The sequence below is a fragment of the Solanum verrucosum genome, unplaced genomic scaffold, assembly GCF_900185275.1.
Source record: "Solanum verrucosum unplaced genomic scaffold, falcon-dt-bn FXZP01000182.1, whole genome shotgun sequence".
NCBI lineage: Eukaryota > Viridiplantae > Streptophyta > Magnoliopsida > Solanales > Solanaceae > Solanum > Solanum verrucosum.
In genome coordinates, this window is record NW_026020378.1 from 6,103,521 (window position 1) to 6,121,961 (window position 18,441).

The following is an 18,441-nucleotide window of genomic DNA, read 5'->3' on the forward strand; positions in this document are numbered from 1 at the left end:
AGTCTTCATATTCCCCAATCATCTCCCGTGTCTCGATTATGTGATGTTTCTTCTAATGTTCCTTTGTCGTGGCATCAACGTTTTTGTCATTATTCTTTGAGTAAACTTCGTTCTTTAGTTTCTAGTGGGATTTTAGGTAATGTTAATGAGAAAAGTTTGGATTGTATTGCATGTAAACATGCCAAACAACATGCTTTACCTTTTAATAAAAATCCTTCTATTTCAAAGTTTTCTTTTGATTTAATACATTCTAATGTTTGGGGACCTTCCCCTGTACCAAGCATGATTGGATCACGATACATTGTCATTTTTATCGATAATTTTTCCCGATTCACATGGATATATCTTATGAAAAATCGTTCGAAACTACCTCAAATCTATATTAATTTTGCTAATATGGTTAAAACTCAATTTGGTAAAATTATCAAAGTTTTTCGGCGTGACAATGGCATGGAATATCGTGATTCTAAACTTTTCAATTTCTTATCTGTAATTGGTACACTTTCTGAATTCTCTTGTCCCGGTACCTCCCAACAAAATGGATGAGCTGAACGTAAACATAGGCATATTCTTGATTCTGTTCGGACCATTATTATTTATTCATCACGCCCTAAGCGCTTTAGGGGTGAAGCAGCTCTTACTGCAATGTTTACTATCAATAGACTCCCATCTTCTGTTCTTGGAAAGATGTCTCCTTATGAACGTCTTTACAAGGTAGCTCTTGACTACACATTACTTAATTTGGCTCTGCTTGTTTTATTCTTCTTCAACCACATGAACACACAAAATAAGAACCTCGTGCTCGAGTTTGTTTCTTTCTAGGATATGGGATAGAACATAAAGGTTACCATTGCTGGGATCCTGTGTCAAATTGTATTTGTATTTCTCGGCATGTTATTTTTTAGGAACATATTAAATTTTCCTCACTGTCAAAGTTTGAGTCTATTCCATCAAGCGAAGTGACATTCTTTTCTAATCCTTCTGTTGAGCCTTTTCAAAGTGATCGTAATGCAGGTTTATCTCGTGAGTCAAACATTGCACCCAACGGTTTACCTATTTCCCTTAATACAGGTCCATCTGATGGTCCAGTTCATGAAAGTAGTACAACATCCAATTCGCATGATTAATCTCCAATTGATAGGTCCACTCTTGATATGAATGTTGATTCTGAGGTACCCTCGTCTTCTCTTCTTCCTGATAACACTTCATTTATTTGTCCAGAAAAAAAAATCCTCCTAGTTATCTCTGTGCTTATCAATGTTATTGTACCATACTTAATTTACATAAGTCTAGTACATACAAAGAGGCATCCAGTGATCCTTGTTGGCAGCAAATTATGAAATAAGAGTTGCAGGCCTTTGAAAAAACTCATACTTGGGACTTAGTTGACCCTCATCTTTGATAAAACTCTTGTTGATTGCAAATGGATCTATAAGATCAAGACACGATTTGATGGCTTTCTTGAAAGATACAAGCCTCGATTAATTGCTCGAGGATTCACCCAAGAGTATGGAAATGATTATGAGGAGACCTTTGCTTCAGTAGCTCGTGTTACCTCTGTCTGTGCCCTTCTTTCTATTGCAGCAGCTAAACGGTGGGGACTTTCTCAAATGGATGTTAAAAATATTTTTCTTAATGGAGATTTGGAGGAAGAGGTTTATATGAAACCTCCACCAGGATACAATTGTCCTCCAAATAAAGTATGTCGTCTTCGCCGTGCATTATATGGTTTGAAACAAGCTCCACAAGCTTGGTATGCAAAGTTTAGTTCAACATTGAGCAAATTGGGATTCTCTTCTAGCCCACATGATACTGCTCTTTTTGTACGCAAGACAATACAAGGTATTGTTCTTTTGATTCTTTATGTGGATGATATGCTTATTACTGGTTATGATACTGCTGGTATTTTCGAGGTTAAAGAATTTTTGAGTACTAATTTTGAGATGAAGGATTTGGGGTCTCTCAACTATTTCTTGGGCATCGAAGTTCTCACATCTGATAATGGGGTTTCTATCTCAAGTTAAGTAGACTAATGATTTGTTATCAAAAGCAGGTATTAGCAATAATAAAATTGAGAGCACACCTCTTGAGCCTAATGTGCAGTTTTCTCCAACCGACGGTACTTTATTGTCTAATGCCACTCTTTATCGGACACTTGTAGGTAGTCTTATCTATCTGACAGTTACTCGTCTAGATATTGCTTATGATGTTCACATAGTTAGTCAATTCATGGCTGCACCTCGCTCTACTCATTATGTTGTTGTTCTGTGAATTCTTCGTTATGTCAAAAGTACTATGTTCCATGGACTTCACTTTTCAGCCAATTCTTCTCTTGAATTAAAAGCATATGTTGATGCTGATTGGGGACGTGATCCCATTGATAGACGTTCCACTACTGTTTATTGTATTTTTCTAGGAGATTCTCTTATATCGTGGAGAAGCAAAAAACAAACCTTAGCATCCCGATCAAGTACTGAATCAGAATATCGCGCACTTGCTGATACTACTGTTGAGATATTGTGGTTTCGTTGGTTATTGACTGACATGAGTGTTCCTTAGTCTTTTGCACTACTCTTTATTGTGATAATCGTAGTGCCATTCTGATTGCTCATAATGATGTATTTCATGAGTGTACAAAGCATATTGAGATTGATTGTCATTTTACTCGTCAGCACATTGATCTTGGTGCCATTCGATTAGCTTTTATTGGGTCCTTAGATCAACTAGCTGATGTTTTCACCAAGTCTCATCTTCGTAGACGTTTCCAAGTTCTGGTGGCCAAACTCAAACTGATTTCTTCTAAACCATCTTAAATTTGAGGGGATGTTAAAATTTGGTAAATATTGTATAGACATTCTAAATATGGGTAGAGTATATATTTAAATACATTAAGTATGGTAAAGTATATATTTAGACATTATAGGTATTTTATTTCCTTTTGCTTCTTAACTTCTTGTGTATAAATATGGTTGTAGTCTCTTTTATTCATTGATGAATAGAATTATTAATTCTCCAGATTTTCTTGTGTTTCTCTGTCTCGTTTTATAACAAAAGCGATGATTCATGGTTAAAATCCGTGTGAAATATCTCTATTTTAGGTCAAGAATCGTCTCCTTCCATCAGTGAAGGATTAGGGCTTTATGGAGGGGGAAAAGGTTACGAATTGGGGGGAAATTATCAGATTGTGAATTCAAATTAAATTTTGAATTTCTTTTTCAAGCACAAAAATATGCTCGATTGATTCCCACAACTCCAGTACGCGTGACCTCATCTTCGTCTTCTTACTCAATATTCTTCGACAATTTCTCATAATGTCAATGTATTTATGATTTATTTGTTCAAAAATTAATTTACGTTAAGTTATTTGAGTAAAATCAAATATTTTTTAAATTTATTATTTGTAACAATATTGTCAAGAAATTATTGGTTATGTAAATGTTGATAAATTATTTGATATATAAGACGTTTGATTGCACGAAAATTGTTCTGTTATTAATATTTTTTTAAGTCCCATCAAGATATTAACAACTTCTAAAGCAAGTAACTCAATATATAAAGAATATGTGTTTTTCATTCTAAACGAATCAATAATGTTGAAGGCAAGGTTACTTGCATGATAATTTATGAAATATTTTACTAAGGTATTGCCGATTTCAATATTTGAGAAGTTGCACAAAAATGAAACTTGTCATTTATAGTTTTAAATTTGTCGTTTTCAAAATATAAAGTGATGTTTTTAGTAAGGGGGTAAAATATACATGGTACTCTTTTTCTTTAGCAAATGTTTTCGTTCACTGAATTTTTCTAGCTAGGTTTTTAACGAGGCAATAAGCAATGCATATGCATATTTCACGATATGCATACTCTTTTTTTTGTTTTTATTAAAAATTTTCTTATGAATTTTAACGAGTCACATAATCTATCGACACTGAAAAAGGAGCGTCATAAAATATATTATTTTAAATGTCCACTAAGTGTAATCTCAACTGTACTCTTTACAAGGGCGGCTCAACGTAATTAGGGGCCTAAAGCGAAATTTCAATTTGAGGCCTAAAATATAAATAAAAACTTTGTATACATATTTATTCAAAAATTATTTCTCTTACACTATTTAGATGAAATTATAAGTATGTAATATTGTTTTTTCAGTTATTGATTTTAGGTAAGATTTTATCAATTCAACATTAAAAAACATCCTTTTAGTGAGACAATTATTATATGAATTGTTAATATAATTTTATAAGTAATAAGTTGACAATTATTAAATAAAGATAAGAGTTAGAACCATAGAATCTGATTCAAGAAGTTGATGACTTGGCATACACCATTTTAATATGCTTGTTGTAATGTTTGAAACTAAAATTTAAAAAGAAATATAAAAGAATTTGTAATTAGCTTTGTTCAACACTTTTCACTATTAATTCTTATTTAAAGTATAAAAGATGTGAAAGTGGGTAAAATAATATATTTTTTTATCATAATTAATTAATTTTTTCTATAAAAATTTAACACATAATTTATTTTTAATAATAATTTGCCCCCCCCCCCCTCCCCCCCCAAAATTTAGGGTCCTAAGGCATAAGCCTTATTTTACAAAGGCAAGTGCCGGCCCTGACTCTTTATTATATGTAGTAATACTCACAAGTCACACCTACACCACCTTCTCATCACACTTCAATAATCATTTACACATTTTCAAAAATTAATGTCATATTTATGATGCCTTTTGGTATTTTTTTTATGTAGTCCTATAATTTGTAAATATAAATATTTGTGAGAATCATATTATACGTATTTAAAGATTTGAAAAACACTTGAATACATTTGAAAGAAAGGGGAAAATAGCTTCTTCTTATACTCTATATACTTTATCTACATTTTTTGTCTTATATTTCTTTTAATTCTATAACAAATCCAAATAAATTATGAAACTTGGACGGTAAATTTACCAAAGTTACAAGTAATGAGATTAAATTATCTATTTGCAAAACTCAAAAGGGAAACAAGATTATTGTTTTGATGATGGCATCCTACTTTTGAGGGATCTTAAATTAATTAAAATATTTGGAGTCCAATAATGGAGATCAAACTCAATCATTTCATTCTCAAAAAGATAAGCCTAAATTAAACTTACGTCAAAGATTATACCCTCTTTATTATTTAAAGGAAAAAAAAAACGATATTGTTTCAAAAACAAAATAAAATAAATGAATGGTAATCCTAGACAACGTGTTGAATTTGATGTGAGATTGATGGAGACATGTTTCCTAATATTGACACGTGTCATCTAATATTTACTCCCTAAATAATGAATGACACAAGAAAGAGCTCATCCTCATCCTAAGAAGTATCGAATTGGTGTTGCTAACATGAGTCATGGTACGATGGTCGATGTCAGAATTATTTTATGCTTTAAGTTATAATTTTGAGTTTCGATATATATGGAGAAAATTTGATTAGGAATATTTTTCTAGAAAGACTCATGCAGTGCGTGATCAAGATTTTATTGAGGCTCTAACACGGACATCAAATACAAAATGAAAAATTGATTAAAGAAAATTGATACCGCATAGGATAGATGATATAATAACTAGTGGCATTTGAACCGTGCCAAACTTGGTCCCAAGCCAACATCACAATTATTTTATAGTTATTTCTTTTTATTATTATAACATCAACTCAATATATTTTAAAACAATATTAAAGTAGAAAAAAATATTTAAAAGTTAGAAGAGAATATTTTTATGAATTTATATTTTAGATTTTAAAAATTTTTGAACTTTGATATCAATTGTTTCCATTTTTTTTGTTGCGTACTGATCCATAGTTTTTCATACTTGGTAGTCATTGAATTTTCTGACAGCCATGTGGCGTTTTCTTTTTAATTTTTTTTCATTTGTTTACAATAAATTTTTTGTAAAACTGAAAATACTAAAAGTACCACTTTTATATTTATTTAAAATAAAAGAAAAATGAACCATTCTAAATTTTAATTAAACTTGTTAGAATGTTGGAATTGAAGATTTTATTTTAGTTAGTTATATAGAAAGATGCATTCCTTTTTAAATAAGTAAAAAAATAAAAAATAAGACACATGAATTAAGACATAGAGAGTATTATAATATGTTTTGCAAATTTTACATAATTTCTCCAACATATATTTATGAGGATCTCGACCCTGTTAAAAAATATACATATACATATATACTTTTTGGATTGGAAGAAATCAAAGCTCATATAGAAAACATGAAACAATAATTCGATCTAAAAATTAAATTAAATTATTATCTTATACTACTCTTATTAGGGAAAATTATAAGAAATTGCAAACTACTAATTCGAATTAAATGTTATAGCATAGTTTATTTTAATTGTAATTCGCAGCAAACATCCCATTTTTTTGTCATCTGATTCAGTATACAATTAGTCATTTTATACATTTCGGTATAAAATGCGTTTGTGTTTGTATAAAGAGAGAGAAAAGTGTATATACAAATACAAATACATATATTTTCGTCTTTTACACTTATAATTATACAAATACAGATCTTGTTATACAAATTACAATGTATAAATTAATTTATACAAAACTGAACAATTTGTATAAAATTGGATGTTTATAGCGAATTATACAAATCAAAAGCTCCATAACAAACATAAAATTTGTTATGGAGCGCAAATTATGCATACTATAGTTATAACATACAAATATAATTTTTATGTTTACTATAGGTGAAAGATGTTCTTATTATTATTCATCCTTATTGACTAGTAAAAAAGAGGTGACCAACCTTACTTTTCACTTACGCATATAAACAACATAGGTGCCATGCTGCAGCCTACAAGTTACCTCACCCTTTCCTTTACGTGAAACAATTTGACGCATTACCAATTATCCTTAGAAAAAAAAATTAATTTTTATTCAATTATACTGGTGGGAGTGCTTCACCCTTAACTAGAGGTTTCGGGTTTGAGGTCCTAGGTATGGAGAAAATTCTGTTGGGAGCACCACCCTCGAATGAGCCCTGCAGAGTGCAGAACATCGAGTGAGAAACCAAAAAAAAAATATACATAAAACACCTACATCAAATTTGCTGGAAGTAAACACTTTTGAATTGACATCTCTGCTTCCATGAGATGAGAATAAAATCTACGCATATTCTATTCCCTTCAAATTTCACTCGTATAATTTTACTGAATATTTTGATGTTGTGAACACTTTTTGGAGGCGAATGGATAATGTGAGTGTATTTTTAGCACCGGCCTTGCACACCATTCAACATATTTTCACACGGGCCAATTACGAATTGAATTTATCCAATTTATAAACCTGTCAACATGGAAAATTTCAACTTTCAACAGGTTGCGTGATTGTCTTCTCGTGCCTAAATTAAATAGTCTTTCTTTTTCCTTCATTGGTATCCAGTTGTTCCATAGTCCATATAGCGGATATAGAATCGTCATTAAGGGGTGTTGATGATAATGAAGCTATTAGGATTAAAACACACAATTTCAAAAACTTTTCACAATATCTTAACCACTAGACTAACTCTTTAATTAGTGTCAAAAGGTATCAATACTTATATATATATTTATTGAATCAAAATTTGACCTCTGTAATTTTTCAACGACACCCCTTCGATATGGGTGGGTCCTCCCCTGTCTATATATATAGATACCAGGTTAAATTTTACTTAACTACAATAATAATATAATCAGTGTAATTATAAATAACAATTTTTAAAAGGTAATATAGTCTTATTCTTGTTTTGTAAAAAATGAAAATATTGTTTTCAATAGTTCATTGACTGAAGTAATCATACAAAAAATAATTAAGGAAAGAGACAATAACAATCTCAAATAATACAACAAACGAAACAAATAAACCACCATATGTATATAATAGTAAAATTGAAGAATACAATAGTAAGAGAATTACTAATAATACGATTGATAAAGAAACAAATTAAACAACTCTCTTCTAATCTTTTATTCTTATTCTCGACTTTCATATTTTTTTATTTAGTGTCATGTCATCGATATGTTGTAGGTGTGTCATATTCAGTCGAATCACTTCTCCTCAATACTTGTTAGACCTATCTCTCCTAAAACTCACCATGGTCAACCTCTCACACTTTTCACTGGGGAGTATCTGTGCATTTGCGATCTTGTATGTCCGAAATATCTTAAACTCGCCTCTCTCGTCTTGTCCATGACTTGAGTCACTCCCACGGCCAACCTTATCTCATATATCTTCGTTCCTGATTTTACCTCTCCTGTGTTCACGCATTCATCTCAACATCCTCTAAAAAATATAAGTTTGAACACACATCATTCCCTAAAACTTGTCAAAATATATCATTTAGACCATTCAATAAATCTTGATTCAATTGAACACCTCAATTCCTGACAAAGTATCCTATTAATAATTTTCTATTCAAATTTTGAAGAAAAAAACAGAACGTGTAGAGTGGAAAGATATTTTGATTAGTTTATAGGGGTGAAATAGTAATAGCATTTGAAAAAGATACATGAATGACCAGCTTTCACAAATTTCACTCACCACGTCATCTGCCCACACCTTTCAATTTTTTCGAACTCTCTGGATAGCCTCCCCGCCCACCTATAAAACCACTCACATTCGAACCCTACTCACAAAAAAATCCTCCATTTTCTCTGTGCGTGCATTTATCTGTATACATTATTCAGCATTTGCAGGTCGGAGAATCTGATCGGAGCAAGTTGTGACCGACGATCGGAGTTGAAAGTTCGTTATTCAAAGTGTCCTGCGTTAGCTTCCTTTTATATTCACTTTTGTTTTTGCTCCGTAATTCCGTATTTCGCTCTTCTCATTTCTATTGAATTTACTTATATAGGTATGTAGACTGTATGAATTTCGCGCTATTATATAGTTTCCTGCAAGTATGATTAGACCTATAATGACGCCTATCTACTGATCTCTGTGTTTCATCTTATTCTTCATTTTTCGCGTACTGCTTAATTTATTGTTTGTTGCATTTCATCCTCTTTTGCGGAGTCTATGAAATGTTTGTGTTGGTGAATTTATAGGCTTTGTTTGCTTAGATCGATTATAACGGATTTGCGTTAGTTTGTATGAGGAGAGATACTTTTAGTGGAGCTTGTTGATTGTGCTCTCGTATAGGTTCCCATTTTTGTGGAATCTATAAGAATTGTGATTGTTGTGCTATGGAAAAAAGAAAGAGAAAGAGACTCTGTTGAGATTATGTTTCTGTGCCATGAGATCATGAATGATTGGTTTGCGTGCTGTTGTGTTACAACTGGTTGCCTTGCTAATATCTATGTTGAATTTGATGGTTATGTAGCGTATGTATCTTGGTGGAATGCTGCTTCATATCACTGAGCTTTCGAGCTTTGTGGTTATATTAACCCTATCCACAATTTTTTATTCATCGAGTGTAAATAATCCTCAGTTTTGGGGCATTTACGTTGGTTGATTGATTGCATGAGGCCTTTGCTTTTGATTGATTGAGTGGCAGCAAAATATATCCGTAGGAACGATTGATAATAATCCTCAGTTTCGGGGCATTTACGTTGGTTGATTGATTGCATGAGGCCTTTGCTTTTGATTGATTGAGTGGCAGCAAAATATATCCGTAGGAACGATTGATAACTAATTTGGCATTCTTTGGTCTCAGGATAGTTGATGAAATTATCTAGTTTTACTCTTAGCCTTGAAAAATTATAGTTAAAAATATATAGGTGCCCGCAGGTTTAAGATATGGGGTACCTTGAACTTGTGTGTGGGTGGTTTAGCTATATTGATGTTTTGTGACAGTGTGTAAATTGCAGCTATCAAGTAAAATTCCAGTGAGAAGTTGATGACGAATTTAAAGACAAAAAAATAATAAAGATCTTGAATAAACAAATACTTTTCTTTTTTCCTGCCCTATCTCTTTTCGCTTATGAAGATTGAGACTATAAACACAAGCGTTTATAAGCATGTATTTGGTCAAGCTGAAGTTGAAAAGCTGGTGTTCCAATCAAATGGAAGTAGTAGTCGTGATAGCGCCCTTCTCATTGGACATCTATGTCAATCTTCTGTTCAGTTTGTTCATCACTCTGTTTCCTTTTTCTATTTTGCGTTCAACTTCTGATGCTGGTATCCATTGAGGCTATTGGTATTTGCAGTTCTCACTTTTCCTTTAGTAGGCTGACTTAGGATTGGGAGTTTCGATTGCTTTCCAAGTTTTCTGGTATGTTTTATCTTCCAACCAATCTAATTTTGGGCTCCTGAAAGAGATCATCTGGTATATGTAGTTGTAGCTGTTCTTGACTGATGGTAATGAAAGATTATAAATTTTACCTACTTTCGCATGAGAGGTAGACACTGGACTGTGGAAAAATAAGATATCGTGGCACATGATGCTTTTTGTTTGCAACTTCAGTTTTTGTGAATTTTAGTAAAATGCTAGGCATGTGCGATGATGAGGTCTTTCGTTAACAATAAGCCTCCGGGTGAAAAGGTGAACAAAAAAGAAAGATGACCACCGGAGACTGGAGAGTATGGATCAGTTGGATGTTGTAACCCAACAGATAAGATTTTCCTTTCTGACAATGAAATAATCCAACTAACAGACAGTAGGAATTTATAAAATTCTTCTTCAGGGTAAGATTCCCTTGTTGAAGTGAGACATGGTGCAGAATCTCAGACTGAGGTAGGGTTGTCTGTGATGGACAACAAATAAATCATCTCTGCAGTTTCGCACTTTTCCCAGTATTTTTCTGTCAGGACGGGGTTGATTGTTGTCCATTGCTTTTACCTTAGGTTGGACTTCCCTTCATCAGTATCTCTTTAAATGGAGTTCTCCAAGAATGAAGTCATCATGCAATCATTATTATCTACTGCTGGACGCTTTGGAGCTCCTCAATGCTTCACGATAGTTCTAGTTTGGGTTCCTTTTGAACCTACTTGTGGATTCTTGTAGATCAACTTGTTTTGATGAATTCTCATGGTGGAGTTTGCTGATTGGAGCTGTCAAGCTTTGTTGGAATTTGTTGTTGCTGGTTTCAATTGGTGTTCATGTGCGACAACACAACATTGTCTGAGGTGTTTTGCCCATTTGGAGGGCCAAATAGTCATGCCTTTGTAGGTTTAGGATTTTTTCCCTTGACTGTTTCCTGAATGCAGGGCTTCTAGTTGTTAAATTCATCCATAAGGCTAAATGGGAGACATAGTGATTGAACATTCAGGGACACCACATTATGAGGCCTTAAACTTACAAAATGTTACAACATCTGAGAATGATGATGATCTGGTTCAGAGTTTCTCTGGGGGCTACTTGCCTGAGGATAGTACACATGAAGAAAAATCCACTTGTACTGAAGCCCTCGACAGAGGATACTTGGAATATGGGTATGTTCTCTGTCTCATTCATGACAGTAAACTTAAGTCTATTTTGTCCAATCATTCTTGGTTGATCTTTCTTCACCAATTTAACCTACGTCTATTTTGTACAATCATACTTGGTTGATCTTTGCTCACCAACTCTGTTATAACATTGAAGGTGTAGATACATATTATGATATATGTTTGTCTAAACCTCATACATAGTGGATGTTATGATTATCAATTATTCTCAGATGTGTGTTATTTTCCAGATGTTCCCACTATCGCCGTAGATGTCGCATTATAGCCCCTTGCTGCAATGAGATGTTTGACTGTAGGCATTGTCATAATGAATATAAGGTAAGTCCTGATGAATGATGGACCATTCACTTACGAATAAGTATAATATGTCTGTAGTTAATGAGGTGCACAGTATGCCACCTCAGTAAGATTTGAGATAACAAAATACCTGCATCCAGGGACATGAGCATTATTGTTTGAAGTCATGTAGCGTTTTCTTGTACCTTTTGATTGCAAGGCACCTTGATTTACACGTCATAGCATTCATCATTTCATTGTGGCTATGCATCATTTAGATTTTACCTTATCAGCAAAGATTCTTATTTTCCCCCCAAAGATTACTCATCTCCCATCTTTGGTTGGTAAAGACTTTACTAACATATTTGCTTGTCTACAGAACAATATCAACGTTGACCAGAAACTTCGACATGAGATTCCTCGTCACAAGGTGGAAAGGGTAATAATCCTGACTGGTTAAACTATTTTTGTGCAAATAATCCCCCCCCCCCCCCCAATATGTAATTCTCTTCCTTGGTCTCCTTTCCATCAACTAGTTTTACCTTCTCTTCATTTAATTTTGAATGGAATCTGAACACGATGCATAAAAGAATACATATACTCATTTGTTTTGGGTTTTCTGCAGGTTATATGCTCACTTTGTGATACAGAGCAAGAGGTGAGTGGTGTTTATGCTGTCCTGCCCTTTACTCTGTTATGAGGTCACGATTTTAAGGATGTTTGCAATTGAGTAATGCAAGTCTTTCTTGCTTGAGCATGACAGTTTATTGATCAAGAACCCGAAGAGAACCGAGTTCTCTTGGTTTGATGTTTGCTATTCCAGCCAAGCAGCTTGCATTCTGACTAGTTATCACTGATGTTCTCTACCAGGTTCAGCAAGTTTGCATCAATTGCGGTGTGTGCATGGGGAGATATTTCTGTGAAACGTGTAAGCTATTTGATGATGATGTAAGTTTTAATTCTCCTCTCTCAAGTTATTCACATGAAACTGCGTAATACACACATTGAATTCAAGGAGTTGATGATAGTAACAAGGAAATGCAGCTGTAAGTGAAATATGTAATGTGCTGACCAACCTCTTCTCCACTTTTCATGTTGCAGATATCCAAAAGACAGTATCACTGCAATGGTTGTGGAATATGCAGGTATTGTTACTTAGCTGAAATTCCAATGCCTTCCCCATTCTCCATAACATTTTCTCTCTCTCTCTCTCTCTCTCATTTCTGTTGAGCTTCTGATAGTGCAAAAAAAGTAACTAAAGAAAAGGAGATAACACCTTTGCTAACGTCTTCCATGTGTAATAACAAAAAGACCTGTCTGCAATTCAATACCAATTCATCTGAACTGTTCCATATTATCTTTGTGTATACATTTGATGTTTAAACTCTGTATTGATTCTGATGTTGGTGTTCTATTTTTATTATTTTTATGTTTCTAGGATTGGTGGGATGGAGAACTTCTTCCACTGTCCCAAATGCAGTAAGTCTCAGTCATCCCTTTGTTTATCATAGGCTCATGTTTGTGCATTACTACGTATTATCTTTTGGAATTTCATTTTTCTTACTATGTGGTGGTTGTGTGATACAGGATGTTGTTATTCAGTTCTATTGAGGAACAGCCACCCCTGTGTAGAGGGAGCAATGCATCACGACTGTCCTGTTTGTTTTGAGGTATGGATTGCAATAAAAAAATTCTCCCCAGTTGTTTTTCCCTTGTTTAAACCTTTTCTGTGATGTTGCAACCGAATGAATTGAGAATGGTTATATGCAGTATCTCTTTGAGTCGATAAATGATGTAACAGTAATGCCTTGTGGACACACTATTCATAAGAACTGCTTGAAGGAGATGCAGGAACACTACCAGTAAGTTATTGTTACTTTATTGTACCCTATTTTCAACATGTGTGCAGGTTGTCTATACAACTGATCTGACTTCAACTTTGCAACAGGTATGCTTGTCCTCTCTGCTCTAAGTCGGTATGTGATATGTCGAAGGTGTGGGAGAAATTTGACATGGAGATTGCTGCAACACCGATGCCCGAACCTTATCAAGACAAGAAGGTGAGTGTATTTTCCGAACTGTTCTTGTTATTGCGTTAATATGCCAACAGAGCTTCAAAAAGTAAATGAAATTTATGATACTGCAGGTTTGGATCCTTTGTAATGATTGTGGAATCACCTCAGAAGTGCAATTTCACTTTGTGGCTCAGAAATGTCCATGTTGCAAATCTTACAACACCCGCCAAATAAGAGGCAGATAGAGGGACCATATAGCAATAGTCAGTCTGGCTTTCAAGTGAAAATGATCCCACGCCCTATGTGGCTAGGGTGGTACCTCTGATTGGGAATGATTGGGCTTTACAATGCTGCTAAGATTGTAGAAGAAATGATGGAAGGAAAGGGGTTCTACTATGATCATGCTTGTAGCATTTCTGGGGTTATCGTGTTTTCGCATTTCTTCAGTTTATTTATCTTCAATGTTCCTTGGTAGTAGTATGTGTGTTTTACATGCCAGTGTAATTTTGAAGACACTGATTATTTGTTCAGTCTTGGCACAAATATTGTTGGTATGCGTGATTCAATCCTTTATAGCAGAGAGCAAGTAGAACTGTGGCATGTCAGGTGGCTGAGACCTGAAGTGTTGTGTGATATTGCACCTTCCAGTTAATTACTCGTGTGAAGTTAAATTTGTATCATTACTTCATATTTAAAGAGTACTATAGTTCTTTAAAAAAAATATTATGACGGGTACCTAGTTAAATTATCCTGACTATGCATTCTTAGATTGCAAGGTATTGAAACAAAGAAAGAAAAAAGCTAGTCCCTTTCAATTTTCTAACGTGCAGTATACCTTTTCTTTTTTCTGAGGTAAAGTGATAGATGAAAAGAACAATTACCTGACTAGATGAGTGACCCTTGTCAACATTTACTCCCCAAGTTACTTAAATTGGTAACATCACAAAAAGGTAAAAAAAGAAAAAGGAAACATAGATAAGATACACGTATAAAGATACTGCATAGGCCATTAGTGCCTTCAGGCTTCACATACAGTACAGTATAGCACATGTTCCCAACATTACCTCAATCTCCCAAAACAGTGTTCTCATGGAATTAAAATTAAACCCGAAAGGACCTCTCTAAAGTGAGGACGTTTCGACTAGTTAGAATAATCAAACATGTGTGTGTTTTTATGGATATATAGTATCAGCATTGTTTGCAAGTAACGTCAATACAGGCACATCGTAGCATCATCATGGTAGTGTTAGCTATGCAAGACGCAGAGTATAAACAGAACTGGTGTAGTGCTAATCTAAGAGTTGAAGGAACAAGACACTACTGTGTCAACTGGTGTAGTTCAATCTGAAGAAATAAAAAGGATTTACACAAACTACAACAATAAAAACTATGCCTCAATCCCAAACAAGTTAGGATCGGCTCCATGAATCATCACATCACTATCAATGTCGCTCTATGTAAGCTCATCTCAAATACAAAACAAACTAAAAAGTATCAGAAGTTCTGTATTTTCTACTGACATTCAAATCTTCACAGAACAACAAGATCCCCAGAAAACATAGGGGTCTAGATGTACTAACATGACAAACATATTCCCAACATATCTATCAAGTGCATTCAAGAAAAAGACAAGTTGAGGATCAAAGAAATGAGACCTAGGATTATGGAAGCAATTGGTTGAGGGGTATTCAAAGAACAACAAAAACAGAAACCTCAAGAGGCTATGTTATCTTCACCGACTAAAAGACCAAATCAACATTTACTAGCATCGGTAAAGTCTAAATCACAATCAAGAAAGCATATCATGACTAACACATTTACATAAGCAGAGAACAAACAGATTCTGTTAGCAGTAAACAACGAGGACAGCAATGAGTAGTTACAAAACATTTTTATTCATACAAAACAGAAGTAATGTATGTAGTCATAAACATTTGTATTTATCAAACTTTGACAGGTAATATCAGCTTGGTGAGAAACCAAAATTTGGGGAGCCACAAGGATGGGCTACAACCCTTCTAGTTAAGTTTCTTATCCTTTTTTTTTTGAGATTATACTCCACTATTACATAAACAAATTCAGAACTATATAAAGCAAAATTCGCAGTTTGCGACCGTTAACCACTAAGACCATGAGAAAGGAAAGACAGTTCACACAAGTAGCAATACATGATCTGATCACCCATGGCTGCACAAAGATGCACAAAAAAACAGCTCTTAGTAAACAGATGACCAGGGTGTCTAGTTGTTAACCAGTGCGGCGGTTTCATCAATCATGGGCTTAGTAGCTACAGCAGTGCAATTCCGGCATCCTATGTAACGATGAACAAGCCGGTGTCAAAAACTTCATCACGGCTGTTTGGCTTAATAGTGCTTTCAGAATGATTATTGACTTTCTTCTCCATCTCCTCATCAATTAAAATCGCCTCAGACCGACAATCCAAGCTGCAAAAAGCTTTCTCACCTCTGCAAAACACAATACAAATTTTCACTATCAAAATCATCAAGTCATTAGAACTGTTAGAATTGCAGTGAATATGAACAGACCTGTACATGTAAATATCTTTTCCATCCAGCTTCTTCTTGCAAGAGGAACAGAAGCGCAAAAAATCGCTTGAAGGAAATGAAGTGAGGACCTCTGAGCTGTCCGTCACCTCAGGCAGCACGGTTTTCTCATTAGCATTCTTACAAAAATTGGGTAACTCATTGTTGTGACATTCTAAAATGCAGTCACAAAAGATATGAGTTACTTTGGCATTGGGTCCACGGGTTCTCACACAGGTATAGTCCTCAGAAAGTTCAATGTCACTAGCTGAAATAGAACCAACTAAGCTAGTGTTAGAGCCAACAGGTGTGGGTATAGGACTCAATTTCGCACCACCTGCAGGATTGCCCAACTTTGAGCAACCTCTAACACATTTAGTATGTGAAACCACTGGATTTATTGCATTTTCAGAACCAAAAGCCACAGTACGGTTCGCCAAGCTTGCGAAACGTGAGCTAGACCTTCCAGAGTCTAGAGAACAAGAACGAAAATTTCTGGACAACTCATGCTCCGACAGGGCATCTCCAATTCCAAAGACAACATCAGAACTTCCCTTTCGAAGATCGGAGCTTTTGGACAAAGTATGAGGAAAAATCGAGATAATCTTAGGGAGTGACTTAGGTTCCTCAAGAGAATCACCAACACAGCTCTGAAAATCATGTGTTTTGATCCTCATTTGTGTGCCAAAAAGAATATTTTTACTATCGGATGATCGAAAAACTTTCCCCGATTGTTTCATTTCATCATCAAGAGAATCTACAATGCCAAGGCCTACTTTAGTACAACCCCATGTCTTGTTAGCCCCAGCCCCCTCACTAGTTGATGACCTAAAGGGGTTTCCCAAATTTGAAAAGACCCTAAAATCCAGTGGAGAAGTAGGACTTCTCACTGAATCAGATTCTGAACCCTTAGGATTAAGCCCAACAAACACACCAGGAACATTAAAAAAGGAGTTACTTCTATGTTTCCTAACCAAAACATCAGATTGAAAATAAGAATCTGAGATACCATCAGACATCAAATGTCCCATTGTGTGAACTTTCTGGTGTGATCTGGTCCTCTTCTTCAACATTATCCTTAAACCCTCAGCCCTAAAAGTCCACCAAAACCTGCATCAAGATCCAACATGTTTTGCCTTAGTACTAAATAAATCATCAAGAATGTCAAATTTATAAAAAGAAACCCCAAATGAGAAATCCATCAAATCATCTAAAGAACAACTACATTAAAGCTTGCATTTTTAAAGGGGTTAGAAGGAAGATGATAAATGCACAAAAAACAATTCAAGAATCCATAAAACCCACATAGATTATTAAAGGGGAAAACTTTTTCTCAAGAAAAATAAATAGTTAGAAATAACAAAAAATAGTCAAAACCAATGAACACCAAGAGTCAACAAGAGAAAGACCTGCAAATGTAGATTACGGCCAGAACAAAAAGTTTGAATTTTTTTTATAAAAAAAACCACCATTGACATCTCCAAGAAAAATGATTAAACCCACATAAACCCCATTTTCAAGATTTCAACTTTGGTTCATGCATCACACAAGAATCTTGAAAATCAAAAATCAAAAATCAAAGATGGGGTTTCATTTTCTTGATGGATTTTCAATTTATTTATTTAAAAAAAAAAAAAACTTTTTTCCTTTCAAGGGACTCACAAAGAGGGAAAACCACCTGGTAGATTAGTTCCAGAAGCTTCAAAGTTGGAAGAATTTAGTTTGTGAGAGAAGAAGTATAAATGCAAAGAGAAGAGCTCTTTCCCTTTATCTCTCACAGTAGTGTGTGTGTGTGGCTTCTTCAGTACATCTTTTTCTTTCTCTTTCTCTCACAATTTGCATCAAAATCAGTAAATAGTGAGAGCTTCTCAAATACTCTTTCAGTTTCTCTCTCTGTGTAGAAAATACAGAGTAGAAAACAAAATACATGTATAAATACAAAGGATAATAAATGATGTAGATAATTATGTAGGCTTTTTTGTTTTGACTTTTATTTGAATTTTTTTGTTTTTTGGAAAAAAATAATAATTAAGCCATTAAGATGGTCCATAAAAAAGTAAAAATAAGTAACATGAGAGATAAGCAAGTATTAATTGGTAAGAAATAATTTGTAATGGGTGTTTATATTACTAGAGTAATAAATACACCAGATGTTTTATATAAACAAACTATTACTTAATTATAACTAATTACATTA

At 34.1% G+C, this 18,441-nt stretch overlaps 2 protein-coding genes across 2 annotated transcripts; one reads left to right on the forward strand and one right to left on the reverse strand.

Annotated features, from left to right (window-relative positions):
- The first annotated feature begins 9,557 nt into the window (after positions 1-9,557).
- On the forward strand, positions 9,558-14,448 carry LOC125838499 (probable E3 ubiquitin-protein ligase RZFP34). Its single transcript, XM_049517536.1, has 11 exons — positions 9,558-11,395; positions 11,641-11,728; positions 12,066-12,125; positions 12,312-12,344; positions 12,557-12,634; positions 12,788-12,831; positions 13,125-13,165; positions 13,274-13,356; positions 13,457-13,548; positions 13,635-13,746; positions 13,833-14,448. The coding sequence occupies exons 1-11, from the start codon at positions 11,205-11,207 to the stop codon at positions 13,944-13,946; spliced, it is 936 nt and encodes a 311-aa protein (XP_049373493.1). The 5' UTR covers positions 9,558-11,204; the 3' UTR covers positions 13,947-14,448.
- A 1,125-nt stretch (positions 14,449-15,573) lies between these two features.
- On the reverse strand, positions 15,574-18,082 carry LOC125838766 (FCS-Like Zinc finger 10-like). The gene is made up of 3 exons (XM_049517804.1): positions 17,923-18,082; positions 16,248-17,354; positions 15,574-16,166 (listed from the first exon to the last, which is right to left on the reverse strand). Exons 2-3 carry the CDS (start codon positions 17,315-17,317, stop codon positions 16,013-16,015), a joined length of 1,224 nt encoding a protein of 407 aa, XP_049373761.1. The 5' UTR covers positions 17,318-17,354; positions 17,923-18,082; the 3' UTR covers positions 15,574-16,012.
- Positions 18,083-18,441: the final 359 nt, after the last annotated feature.

What these genes read in the sequence shown, in the direction of transcription:
- LOC125838499 (XM_049517536.1), top strand. Translation starts at nt 11,205, where the DNA reads ATGGGAGACATAGTGATTGAACATTCAGGGACACCACATTATGAGGCC. An exon ending in CTTCCACTGTCCCAAATGCA is followed by an intron (nt 13,166 to 13,273) that starts GTAAGTCTCAGT and finishes TGTGTGATACAG; the next exon opens with GATGTTGTTATTCAGTTCTA. An exon ending in GAGATGCAGGAACACTACCA is followed by an intron (nt 13,549 to 13,634) that starts GTAAGTTATTGT and finishes ACTTTGCAACAG; the next exon opens with GTATGCTTGTCCTCTCTGCT.
- LOC125838766 (XM_049517804.1), bottom strand. Translation starts at nt 17,317, where the DNA reads ATGTTGAAGAAGAGGACCAGATCACACCAGAAAGTTCACACAATGGGA. An exon ending in AAAGATATTTACATGTACAG is followed by an intron (nt 16,167 to 16,247) that starts GTCTGTTCATAT and finishes TGTGTTTTGCAG; the next exon opens with AGGTGAGAAAGCTTTTTGCA.